This window comes from Leuciscus leuciscus (genome assembly GCF_965113295.1).
Source record: "Leuciscus leuciscus genome assembly, chromosome: 22".
Taxonomy (NCBI): domain Eukaryota; kingdom Metazoa; phylum Chordata; class Actinopteri; order Cypriniformes; family Leuciscidae; genus Leuciscus; species Leuciscus leuciscus.
This window is the reverse complement of record NC_138746.1, coordinates 37,719,047-37,732,744: the sequence shown is the minus strand read 5'-3', so window position 1 is coordinate 37,732,744 and position 13,698 is coordinate 37,719,047. Positions and strand designations below refer to the sequence as shown.

Here is a 13,698-nt window from a genome sequence, read left to right as displayed (position 1 = left end):
TAAATATGCCCTCAATGGTGTACAAATACCTATGCCAATGATCAGACTAATCCTCGTAAACGAAGAATTTATTATCTTTATATACATGGGACGGGTAGGTCCACGGAGGCTTCCATGTAGTTCCGCCATCTTGAAAAACTATAATAGCAGAGAGGGACAAAAAGTACTAGGCCAAGGCGTTTCCACAACGCGTTTTCGTTCAGAACCAGCATCACGTGACTGAAGCCAGCAGAAGCGGAGGCGCAGAGCAGTGAGAGGCGCTTGTCACTGCCGCGGCAAGTTTAAAAGGCTGCACACTGCACGATTATTTATACACCGTTCATTCATACATGCTGAGTCACAGGATAAGGAGTCCTTGTCGTCGAAAAAGTCCAAAATAGACCGTAAAAGGAAACGTGACCGGAGATTACAAAAACAAGGGTTAATGTCGGGATAGCTAATGCAGGAGAAAGCTTTCAAAAGAGACCCTGAAGTTGCCTGCTTTCTTCTCGACAGGTAAGTCAATGTCACGGTCTTAATTACAAGCTTTTTTTCATTGCTTGGTTGTGTACTTTATTATATAGACAGTCGAACATTTATAGTTAAAAGTTAAACAGGCTCTTTGATGAATAGCAGCTATTGAGTAAAGGAACGTTAGAGAAGGCTCTGATGATGATGATATCTAACAATGCACGTACTTCAAAAAATATAACGAGTAAAGGCAGCATTACTACTAATTACCATAGTTAATGTTTTTCACAGTCAGTAATTGATAACTGTAACATTCTTTTTTTCGTTGTTTCAAGTTTCAGTTTGTTTTAAATAACAAACCTGTTCACCCGATGAAAAACTCGAAGTGCTATTATAAGACATCCTGTCATAGCTTTTTGGTACATAACGGCAACCGTAGATGCAACGCGCATTTGAAAAAGTGAGGCGCTGGAGAGTAGAGGTCTGCATTCCCGCGGGACCCGACCAGATATTTTGCGCCGCGGGATTACATTTCTGACTAAAAAACGGTAGCGGTCGGTAACTCTGGTGTAATTTGAACGGGAGCGGTCGGTCATTCAATATCACGTTCCCAACGCCGACGTTATTTCAGAACAGCATATCTTCGCTTTACCTAATCTTAATCTTATCGACCACCCGGTATAGGCTACAGTCTGCCCTGTACTCAGGACCGTTATGCACGCGCTGCACGCACAGACCAGTAACGGTTCTTTCTGTCATGCATTGATTGTATTTGCTGGATCTGTGCGCGCGCGCAGCATGTGTATAACGGTCCGACTCTTCAGGGCAGACTGTATGTGATAAACGGCCCTCAAAAGAAAAAAAATGGCAGAGCAAAGTGTGGATGCGCTGTCCTTGAAGGACATTCAACTTGGACTGGACAATGGTCAGTTTACTGCTAAGAAACCCACGTCAGGCAAGTCTAATGTATGGGAGTCTTTTTCATGCATCATAGATGCAGATGGGAAAAAAATACCCTTTGCGCAATGTGATAAATGCCTAAGAGTGTTCCCGTTCAGCAGTCACAAGACTGGAACCTCGGGTTTAAGGCGGCACTCATGCATCATCTCAAAGGGTCAAACTAAACTGGCATTTACAAAGTCTAGGCCGGTGCCAGAGCAGTTTAAAAAAGAGACCACAGAAAAATGTGTTGACTTTGTTTGCCAAGACATTCGACCGTATGATACTGTGTCCGGAAAAGGTTTTAATCAGCTGGCCCAACATTTGGTCGACACAGCAGCAAAAATTGGAAAGTTTAATGTCAGTGAGATACTTCCACATCCAACAACAGTGTCAAGAAATGTTGAAAATAGGGCTCAGAGTCTGCGTAGACATGTTGTTGACGCACTCACTGCAGTAATACACAAATTCGGATGTGCAATTACAACAGACATATGGACAGAAACTTATCGCAAAACGTCCTTTTTGTCGGCAACCATCCATTATGTTAATGAGAAATCTGAGCTACAGTCTAGAGTGCTTTTTGCTGTCCCCTTTGACCCAAGCACCTCAAAGACGGGTGAAAATATTCAAATCCACCTGCTGCAGAATCTCAGAATATTTGGCATTGATGCGACAGAAAAGTTACTAGTATCATTCCTAAAACCCTTTAAAGAGGCAACTGACGACTTGGAAACCGACAACACAACTCCAAGTGCCTCACTAGTTCTTCCGTGGTCTGTACGATTAATTGAGCACTGTACATCAGCCACAAAAGACCCTCTGCTCTCTGAAATAGCAAAGGTCTGTGTGAAACGGCTGAAAGAACTACTGTCAACAGACACCACGTTGCCAAATTCAGTTCACATGCTTTATAGAATAGCAACCTTTCTTACGCCAAATCTGCGAAGTTTGAAAATGTTGGATGAAAGAGGGCGTCAGGAGGTGATACAGGGTGTCAAGGAGATAATAGAAGAATTTTCTGATTGGGAGGACAATGAAGAATCAGTTGAATCGAAATCACTAGATATTCAGATTCAGGAGTACATGACCATGAGACTTGAATTATCAAGTCAACAAAAAGTTTTGCAGTGGTGGGATTCACACCAGTCCCAGTTTCCTGCTCTGAGCAACCTTGCGAGATATGTCCTCTGCATCCCGGCCACGAGTGCACCTTCCGAGAGAGCATTCAGCCTTTGCGGTCGGATTTTGGAAGAAAGACGTTCGGTATTGAAACCGTCATCAGTCAATGACATTCTTTTCTTGCATGGATATTTAAAATAGTCTGGAAAAAGCTGATTTTTCCAAGTAAGTAAACGGCTTTCGTTCATTTCATATATTGCCTACAATTTTGAGATGTTAATTTATTATTAGTTATTGTTGAATTTAATTTATGTTTTGTTTGTAGGAGAGAGTTGAAACCAATGTCGGCACATTCCCAGGGATGTTAAATTGTTTAAAAGTGGTTTAATTTCGCGATGGAAGGCCTACAATTTTGAGTTGTTAATTTATTATTAGTTATTGTTGAATTTATTTTGTTTAGGGGAGACGTTGAAATCGATGTCGGCATATTCTTTTCTTAAATTGTTTGGTTAAAAAGTTATTTAATTTCGCGATGGAAGGCCTACATATTTTGCCTACAATTTTGAGTTGTTAATTTTTTTTTTAGTTATTGTTGAATTTATATATTTTGTTGGAGAGACGTACGTCAGTATTCTTCTTAGGGATGAGAAGGTTAAGGCCTAGATATTGTTCGGTTAAGGCCTACATATTTTGCTTAATGACATGTCATATTTTCTTTCTTTCTCTGACACTTTTCCTGTGTCGACAGCAAAATGTTAAGAATTTTGATAATACTAACAAATAATAGCCTACACTTCTTTTTTTTTCGCTGCGACATTTTTTCCCCTACTGTCTGCAGCAAAATGTTAAATTTTGTAGGCTATATTGACAAGGCGAATAAAATAATAAAAAAATGTTTGTGCAGACTACATTTTTATTTTCTCTGTGAAAATGTACGTGAAATTCTGGGAGATCTATATTAAGCGGGATGGTCAGGTCGGGAAGAAAATTATTCTAAGCAGACAGCGGGTGAACAAATAGTGTATATATAGCGGGAACGGGTGGATGCGGGAGATAACCCCAGCGGGAGCGGGCGGGAGCGGGACTTAAAAAACAGTCCCGCGCAGACCTCTACTGGAGAGCATTATTCGTTTGAATGCAAAATACAATTTCACCACTAGATGGGAGAAATTCCTACACACAGTCCCTTTAAATGTCCGCGTCAGCGAGCGCGTTGGCCGTTTAGTGAAACTGACGCAAATAACAGTTTAAATAAATAAAATGATTTAAACTATGTTTTACTTCTGATACAAACATTTCGATTAAATATGCCATTCAAATTAATGGAGTTAAACACTTAAACATGAAATCATTACTGAGAAGTTACAACGTTTTTTATATTCAATCAATAGAAATATTTGTTGTGGATGCAATGTTTTTGAACACTTTTCCTGTGGCGTGCTGTGTTTTAATGTTTTAACTACAGAGATAATTGCTTATCATGATAATACCAGATTGTCTGAGAAAATAGTTTCGTGCAAGGTGCAAATAATGCCCAAGGCCTAGCTGTTTCTATTAAAAATATAAATCAATTAAAAATACAATTCGGCCAATGGAAAAGACTGAGAAAAACTTTCTCTGAAATGTATTTTACACTATTTGATTTATGTAGCCTATTCAAAAACAAGGCAAGGATAGGCAACTACATGATTTTTATTAATGTAATGTGTCTTGTACCACGTTATCACGTGGATGAATAATCATATGCAAATGATATGAGGATCTGCATAGTAAAACTAGGCGTTGTAAGCTCCATATATGGATATTTCGGGGTGGAGACGCATGTGCTCACAATCTTCCACTGACTGGGATTTATAAAGTGAATTCTGCGCAGGTTCTGGCGTACGAACGCTTTTATAAGTCTGAATATTTTTTTGCGTACGCCATTTTTGGCTTTCAAGTGCACGTACACTTTTAGTAAGGATCCTACGCACAGTTTTATAAACGAGACCCCAGGTGTGCCCCAAAAACTTTTCCAATTGTCTATGAATTCTTTATTTTGCGGACACCACTTAGACAACCAGCCATTGAGTGAGGACAATCTACTAACCATCTCATCACTCCTGCGAACATGAAGGGGGCCAGAGCAAATTACAGTGCCTGACATCTTACTTGCGAGTTCACACACCTCTTTAATATTCATTTTGGTGATCTCCGACTGAGTCGAACATCATTTGTGCCGACGTGAATAATAATCTTGGAGAATTTACGATTAGCATTAGCCAGCACTTTTAAATTTGCTTTGATGTCAGGCGCTCTGGCTCCCGGCAAACATGTGACTATGGTGGCTGGTGTCTCTATTTTCATGTTCCATGTAATAGAATCGCCAATAACTAGGGCACATTCAACAGGATTCACAGTGGGTGTTTCACTGAGAGGGGAGAATCTATTTGAAGTTGTAATCGGAACGGAAGAGCTGTGTTTTGTCCCGCAACTACAGCGCCTCACCGTCACCCAATTGCCCTGCTGCACGGGCTCTACTTCAGCCGGAACCGAACAATGTAAAGAGTTCACTAAGCTAGTCGCAAAACCCTTGCACTCTTACAATTAACCTCGATTAAAGCTTGGAGCCTGTGCTGACAGAGAAGGATATGCTAAACATGTTGCATGAGGTGCAAGTAACAATAAGAGGAGAAGATGACATGACTTACGTTTGTTGACTGATCCTACTCACCTAAGTTGTTTGATGGACTCGTAAAAGGCGCAAGCGAGAAAAATAAATAAAGGAGCGCACGGATGGCACGCTAACAGGCTAGCGAATTACTAGCGTGTTGTGCTTGCAATAACGATTTAGATTGAAGCTAGCGATGTCAGGTTAATGTGTGATGTTGAGTAAGTTATATTTAGCAGTATAAACAACAAGGAATGATAGTAAATAATGATTCAAAACAGAAAGATATACGAAGCTTTCAGACGCACACCAACGCAACAGCAGCAGAAGCAACGAGGCAGAAAGGAGCAATCGATCAATACTGATAATCGGTTTCACAGATCTGTGAGATATTAATTCTTCCTCCGACTGGGCCAAGTAGGCTCCCCTTCTGTCTCAGGGGGGAAAAGCTCTGCGTACATGCACTTTGTAAACATGCGTGGGGCCAGAGACAGTCCGAATGGTAGGACTGTATACTGGTATGCCACCCCTTCGAAACGACTAGAAACGACTCCCCTTTAGAAATGACAGACACGACTAGAACACAACACTGGTTTCATATTTATAGGTGTCTTGCATGTTGCATTGAAGTTTACCTTAATGTCATGACTCATTTCAGCCTTCAAGTCTGGAAGAGCAGTTGATTCATCAGCTGCTCCATCTGGCTCTTTTAAGGACGTCTCCACCACATCCCGGGGATAATCCGAGCGCGGACCCTGTGCTGGCGGAGTGAAGAACGATGAGGCACTCATGTCGATGGGCTGCGGGCTGAACTCAATGCCGTCGAGGTTAAACTCGCTCTGACTGTCAGAGGCTGATGGGGAGGGTTTGTCGTCGGTTTGTTGGAAGAGCTGCTGGTGCAACTGTTGTGGAGGATTCGGCAGGGTCTCAGACGCTACACAACCAGATGGCACTGGAGCACAGGGAACAGACAGATGGGCCGGGATGTTGCGAGCAATGGCCATGGGACGAGAAACCGGGTTGGAATTCTGCTCAATGCAGGTCGGAGCGGGTCGGGTCATGACATGCTGAGCTCCTCGCGTGACCATTACAGGAACGTTGACTTTGTAGAAATGTCCTGAAGGTGAGAGAGGAACAGGGAAGAACAGCTAAACACTATTTAAGCCATTATTTCAGCTCATTTACATTGAGTGGTTGGAATGGGGGATTCAAAGTCTTAGACAGTGGTCTTCTTCAACTAGGTCTTGTCCATGGGAATAAAGAAATTGTTACAGGGGTGCAAAACTCAGTTCCTGGAGGGCCACAGCCCTCCTAGATTGTAGCTTCAACCCTAATTAAATTCACCCAATCCAGCTAATCATGTCCTTCAGGCTTATTTGAAAACTACAGGTACTGTATGTGTTGGAGCTAAACCCTTCAGGACTTTTGCACATCATGCACAGAGCCAGAGCTTAGACCTAACTGTATTTTTTTTTTATCGTTCTATTATTGTCTGGTTTGTTGATTACTGTGTGTTAATTGTGTACTGACTGCAGCATGGGTAATGGCCCAAGACAAATTTCTCCATGTGGGATAATAAAGTTTTACCTTACTTTATAAGCTGAGAAACATTTGCCTATTTTTTTATTTCATTAGTTTTCTTTGAATACAGAAAATAACCGTAATATTTTTTTCATAATTTCAGAAATTTATCATAATTTCCCATGCTTCACACTTTGTAAATTGCCAGTTTAGAGCAATTTTAAATTTATACTCCTGTGTAAGCTCAAAAGCCGAGCGTGGAGCCGAGCGTGGAGCCGAGCGTGGAGCCGAGCGTGGAGCCGAGCGAGGTGCCGAGCGAGGTGCCGAGTCTCACCTGAGGCCGTCTGCAGTGTGACACCAGCTGGAATCTGGACTGGATATGTTATTCCAGGCGGCAGAGAGAATGTGGCAACAGAACCACAGCTGTTCTGAAAGTCATGGAAAACACATTTTCATTTCACATTCACAATTTCAAAAGAGCTTTAACTTAGAAGATCAACATTAACAGGAGTTTCATAAAGACGTTATAATGCAGATTAATGAACACAGGCGACCTTTCTATATTAAACAGCTGTGAAATTTAAATCAAATGAGTTGAAAGAGAAATGTACAGGTATCCTGGCAATGGCCACACATTTTTAAGCGATGAGGACAGTGTTTGTTGACTTACTGATTTGGTGGTGAAGTTCTGCACATTCTGAGCAGCTGGAATGACGACTGAGAAAAGAAAGGAAAACATCAAGCACACGACCAGAGAAAACAGCAAAAGTGTCCTAAACGAAGTGGACAACAAGTGTGAGAGTAAAAGAATGTGGTGAGATGTGACAGTGCTCGTGATTTACTTTGGGTAAAATAGGTATTAAAGTGAAACAAATGCTTGGAGGAGCATTTTGTTGGCCATGAGTGTAACAGGTCAACAACCAGACAAAATATAATTAAAGAGCTGGACAGCCATCATCATCAACTAAACACTCTGGTGGTCACACGACCTGACAGTGCGTTTACACTGCTGTGAAGTGGCCGTTTTCAGATAATTCTGTTGAGTGCGGAGCAAGACTCTCGCTGGAGGATTGTGGGATTGACCGGGGATCTGAGCATTGCAACGTTTGTGACGTTTGTCATAAGCATTAAACATGAGTTTCTGCTGGATTTAGTACGTCTGTCATTTCATTTATATATTGGATGCTTTCATTTTGCTTTCCAACTGTAATCATTTGTGTATATATGTTGATTGCACTGGCTGTGCACTGAAAAACTGATTTAACACACCATGGCAAGCCGTTTTAGTTCACAATCTTCCCAGCATTACTCGCCATAATCACATAATCACAAAAATACTTAGTTTATACACAATATTTAAAAAGTCTACACCATCTACATATTAGTGTATTTTAAAATGCATGTTGATCAAGGCTGTGATCTTTCTTCATTTCACTGACTGAATTCATAAGTGCGCATGCGTCGCGTCTGAACGCGTTGTTGTTTTTGGAGCTCTATCGATTTGATTTATAATTCTTGATTTTTCTCTTTAAACTCACTTACAACGAACATTTTCTACTTTTCCTCACTGAGAAGCACTAACGTTACTGCTCTAACCTCATAGCTACAACGCGGACTGTTGAGCAGACGCGTCTCAAGCCTATTAGTGATCCAACGCTGGATACTCTTAAAGGTTACGTCCGTGGATCACGGCTGAACGCGTCTTCTCCACACTCACTTACAAACCAAAAAAAATTTTCCGCCTATCGTGCGTCTACTCTACACCCCTACCACAAAAAAAACAAAAAAAACAGATTATATCCAAGACTTCAGTCATAAATTAGTATTAATATTGATAGCATCACTGGTAGCTTCGTTGCTAACTCACTGTCCATCTGTTAAAATGGCGAATATATCAGATGTAAGTAGTCTACCTTTTGGTGCACGTGAGGACACATTTGAGCTGCACGCACTGCAGTCTGAGCTGGAAGCTGTTGAGAAACAGATCCACGACCTTTTATTGAGACAGGCCGAGCTGAGAGACCGGTGTGTGGCTCTTGAAACATCACGCGCCGATGCACACAAATCAGTGTTTAACGTTACTAACCCGCTGACTCCGACCGCGTCTACTCCTCTGCTGCACCAATTTAACTGATATAAATACTAGTGTAGAACATTGCATAGAAACCGTGTCTATTCCTCGTTTAGTGAGATCAAATAATAAATCTACTGCAGGATCTAGGAAAAATCTAATTGTTATTAAAACAGAAAATGTTGCTATTAGTAAACAAAAATTATTTCTAAAGCTAGGTCTTCTAAACATTAGATCACGCACACCTAAGGCAGTTATTGTAAATGAAATAGTCACAGATAATAGCTTCGATGTACTTTGCCTTACTGAAACCTGGCTTAAACCAAATGATTATTTCGGTATTAATGAGTCTACTCCTCCTGGATACTGTTATAAGCATGAGCCCCGTCTGATTGGTCGTGGCGGAGGTGTTGCAACAATCTATAGAGATATTCTCAATGTTACTCAGAAAACGGGTTATACGTTTATTTCATTTGAAGTACTTGTACTAAATGTTATGCTCTTAGATGTTAGAAAAACATCCCTATTATCTCTAGCCTTGGCTACCGTATATAGACCGCCAGGGCCTTACGCTGATTTCCTAAAAGAGTTTGCAGATTTTCTCTCAGACCTATTAGTCAATGTCGATAAAGCATTTATTGTTGGAGATTTTAACATACACGTAGGTAATCCAAATGATGCGTTAGGAGCTGCGTTTACAGATTTATTAAATTCATTTGGGGTCAAGCAAAACGTCACCGGACCAACACATCGTCTTAATCATACACTCGATTTAATTATATCACATGGAACCGATCCAACCGATATAGATATCATTCCACAAAGTGATGATGTCACTGATCACTACATGGTAACTTGCATATTACGTACTGCTGTAATATGTCATGCAGCGTCGCGTTATCAACCAGGCAGAACAATCCTCCCATTCACCATAGATAATTTCTCAAATTGCTTATCTAATCTGTCTCAGCTGCTGCCTGAACCCAAACAAACAGATGAACTAGAAGAACTAACTAGCACTATGAGCACCATTCTCTCTAGAACATTGGATGTGGTTGCACCTATTAAATTAAAAAAGGTCAGAGAGAAAAATAAAGCACCATGGTACAATAATACTACGCATGTTTTAAAGAGAAAAACCCGTATTTTAGAGCGTAAATGGAAACAAACTAATTTAGAGGTCTTTAGAATCGCGTGGAAAGACAGTATGTCACGTTATAAAAAGGCACTAAAAGCGGCCAGGGCTGAGCACCTCCGCAAACTAACAGAAAACAACCAAAACAATCCAAGGTTCTTATTTAACACCGTGGCTAGACTAACAAATAAACAGACGTCACCCGAACAAAATATCCCGTTACAGTTCAGTTGTAATGATTTCATGAACTTCTTCACTGAGAAAATAGAAAGCATCAGAACCACAATTGTAAACGTTCAATCTTCAATCGCGCCTTATAATTCAATTTCAATTATCACCCCGCAAGAACAATTACAGTGCTTTACAACTATAGAACAAAAAGAGTTAAATAAACTTATCACTTCATCTAAAACAACAACATGTTTATTAGATCCTATACCAACAAAACTACTGAAAGAAGTGTTACCTGTAGTGGAAGAGCCTCTCCTCAATATTATTAACTCGTCTTTATCTTTAGGTCATGTTCCAAGAACATTTAAACTGGCAGTTATAAAACCTCTCATTAAGAAACCACAATTAGATCATAATAATCTAGCAAATTATAGACCCATTTCAAATCTTCCATTTATGTCTAAAATATTAGAAAAAGTGGTGTCCGCTCAACTGGGCTCTTTCTTGCAACAAAATGATATCTATGAAAAGTTTCAGTCTGGATTCAGACCGCATCATAGCACTGAAACTGCGCTCGTTAAAATCACAAATGATTTACTTTTAGCTTCTGACCAAGGCTGTATCTCAATACTAGTTTTACTTGATCTTAGTGCTGCGTTCGATACTATAGATCACACATTACTCTTAGATCGACTACAAAATTATACTGGTGTCCAAGGACAAGCACTAAGCTGGTTCAAATCATACCTATCTGACCGCTACCATTTTGTCTATTTAAATGGAGAAAAATCGATCATAACTCCAGTAAACTATGGAGTGCCGCAGGGATCTGTGTTAGGCCCTCTGTTATTTTCAATATATATGATGCCACTTGGAAATATTATAAGGAAACATGGAATTAGTTTCCATTGTTATGCTGATGACACTCAAATATATATTTCATCACGGCCGGATGAAAACGCTAAATTTTCCAAATTGACAGAGTGTGTTAAAGATATAAAAGATTGGATGACGCGTAATTTTCTTTTATTAAATCCAGACAAGACAGAGGTAATACTTATCGGTTCAAAAAACCGCCCACAAAACCTCGCACAATACAACTTTAACATCATAGGATGTCCTGTTACTTTATCCTCTACAGTAAAAGACCTGGGTGTTATACTTGATTGCAACCTGTCTTTTGAAAATCATATTTCATATGTTACAAAAACAGCCTTTTTCCACCTTAGAAACATTGCTAAGCTACGTAATATGCTATCAGTTTCTGATGCAGAAAAGTTAGTTCATGCATTCATGACCTCGAGACTGGATTACTGTAATGCTTTATTAGCTGGTTGTCCTGCATCCTCAATAAACAAGCTACAGTTAGTCCAAAATGCCGCCGCTAGAGTTCTTACGAGATCAAGAAAATATGATCATATAGGCTAACACCGATTTTATCATCACTGCATTGGTTACCTATAAAGCTCCGTATTAATTACAAGGTATTGCTACTGACTTATAAAGCCCTAAACGGCTTAGCTCCAGTCTATTTAACGGATCTTCTATCGCCCTATAATCCATCGCGCTCTTTAAGATCACTAAATTCAAGGCTTTTGGTCATACCTAGGATATCCAGAACCACCAAAGGAGGGAGAGCGTTTTCACATTTGGCTCCAAAACTCTGGAATAGTCTTCCTGATACTGTTCGTTGCTCAGACTCGCTCTCCCAGTTTAAAACTAGATTAAAGTCGCATCTCTTCAGCCAGGCATTCATATAATCCTACAGTTCAAACTACAATCCGGCCTCTAGCTCATAAATGCCAGAGGAGAACTGGCCCCCGACTGAGCCTGGGTTCTCCCAAGGTTTTTTTTTCTCCATTAGGTCACCTGATGGAGTTTTAGGACACCATTAGGTCACTTGATGGGAGTTTTTCGGTTCCTTACCACTGTTGCCTTTGGCTTGCTCAGTTGGGGATATTTTGGGGATATTTAATTAAATTTTATCAATCAATAAATTCCTCTTGAAACAAACTTTGTTGTATTATTTTAATTTAATACTGTGAAGCTGCTTTGATACAATCTGTATTGTGAAAAGCGCTATACAAATAAACTTGACTTGACTTGAATTCCACTTTTCCAGCAAATTTTCCTCTAGAAACTTACATACAACTGCAATCATTCAAACTATAGAATTTTAAATCACAAACACTAAATTTGAGCTAACATGATTTCCGTGCTAGTAACATGTTGAGTCCTTTCATACAGAAAGCCTCTTCATAGCTGGAAGCCATGGTTCGCACTATATAACTATGTCGTTTCCTTTTTCTTCTTTGAAAACAAAATAACTGTGAAATTTCCAGACATGAAAATGTTTTCCCCACGGGAAGCATCATAATTATTAACTTCTTTGCATCTGAGGAGAATATCTGTAGACAGGTGTTATCTGCGCTCCCGTGAGTCGAGACTATAATCGAGCAGCGCTTAATATAGCGTTATTATAATCAACCTATTTTATTTTAAATTAAACCATTGTAATCCTGATAGTATTCCCATTTTTTCTAAATGTTAGTATATTCTGATTACTTTGTTTTTTGACGTGATCATTTGAATGATTCAATGAACTTACTGGTGGTTTTTAGACCTAACCCAGCCAGCACAAGATATCGCCTCATCCTTGAGGAAAAACACCCACAAAAATATCGCTTTTTTGCAATGTCACACACAATTTGGGTTTGTATTTGTTTGTTTTTTTGTGTTATTTATCCATAAGAATAATTTTTTTAAAAGGCTACAAGAAATATATAATATAATGTAATATATGTTATAATAATTAAATTAATTCATTATTAATTTAATAATAATTAATGATTTCTCACACTCTCTCTCTCTCTCTCTCACACACGGCTACAAGAAATTAATAATATAAACAATTAATTAGGCTATATTATATATAAATAAATATTATATATTATATAGATTATCATTATCACAATCTCGCTCTCTCGCGCACACATATCAATTTCATATAGTTATTGGGAAATTAAAACAAACATGATGGTGGATAAAAGACAGAGAGAAATTAATTTTAAAATATATTTTGTCTGTGACGACTAGCCTATATGTGGCTCAACTTCTGCATTCATTACAGTGCATAATAAACACCAAAATAAGGTGATATTTTGTCTGGATCATAACTTGATCATACCAGACATGTTGACCAGCAGCAAGTTACTGGCGTGTTTTCTTTGCTCTTTAATATTTTCTACAGTATAAAGATATGAATTAATGTAGTGATTAAATCTTATTTTTCAATAGCAAAACATATCCAAGCTGTCATTTTGACACAATGACAATTCTATTAATTCATTCTAAACAGGGCTTTTATTTTGAAGTGAAGCACTTCTGTTTTGGATCTAATGAATAGGCCTACAAGTTTTACTTGTAAGAATACAATTGTAGAGCGCCATAACTGGAATTATTAATAGAAAGAATTGACTTGTAAAGCTCTCTAATTTAAGTGAAAAAGCCATTACGACGAGTGACGCTGGGAAGATTGTAAACTGAAGCGGCCCAGACTCAGTGGACAAGCTCAAGTGTTTGAGTTCAGTGTAAACGCACCGTACATTCACTGTACTTCTACAAAACAACAAGACAATC

At 39.3% G+C, this 13,698-nt stretch overlaps 1 protein-coding gene across 4 annotated transcripts in view; it reads right to left on the bottom strand.

Moving 5' to 3' along the window:
* Window positions 1-13,698, bottom strand: part of gtf2a1l (general transcription factor IIA, 1-like) — a 63,364-nt gene that overhangs the window by 40,520 nt on the left and 9,146 nt on the right. For 3 of the 4 annotated variants that reach the window (XR_014201610.1, XR_014201611.1, XM_082153957.1), the window contains exons 4-6: window positions 7,353-7,399; window positions 7,017-7,110; window positions 5,797-6,278 (exon numbers count right to left, since the gene is read on the bottom strand). Coding sequence is in view for 1 of the 4 variants with exons in the window: in XM_082153957.1 (XP_082010083.1) it covers window positions 5,797-6,278; window positions 7,017-7,110; window positions 7,353-7,399 (623 nt within the window). In the remaining 3 variants the exon portion in view is untranslated. Of the gene's footprint in view, window positions 1-5,796; window positions 6,279-7,016; window positions 7,111-7,352; window positions 7,400-13,659; window positions 13,682-13,698 lie in introns of those variants that run through there. The other variant, XR_014201612.1, reaches the window with a different exon arrangement.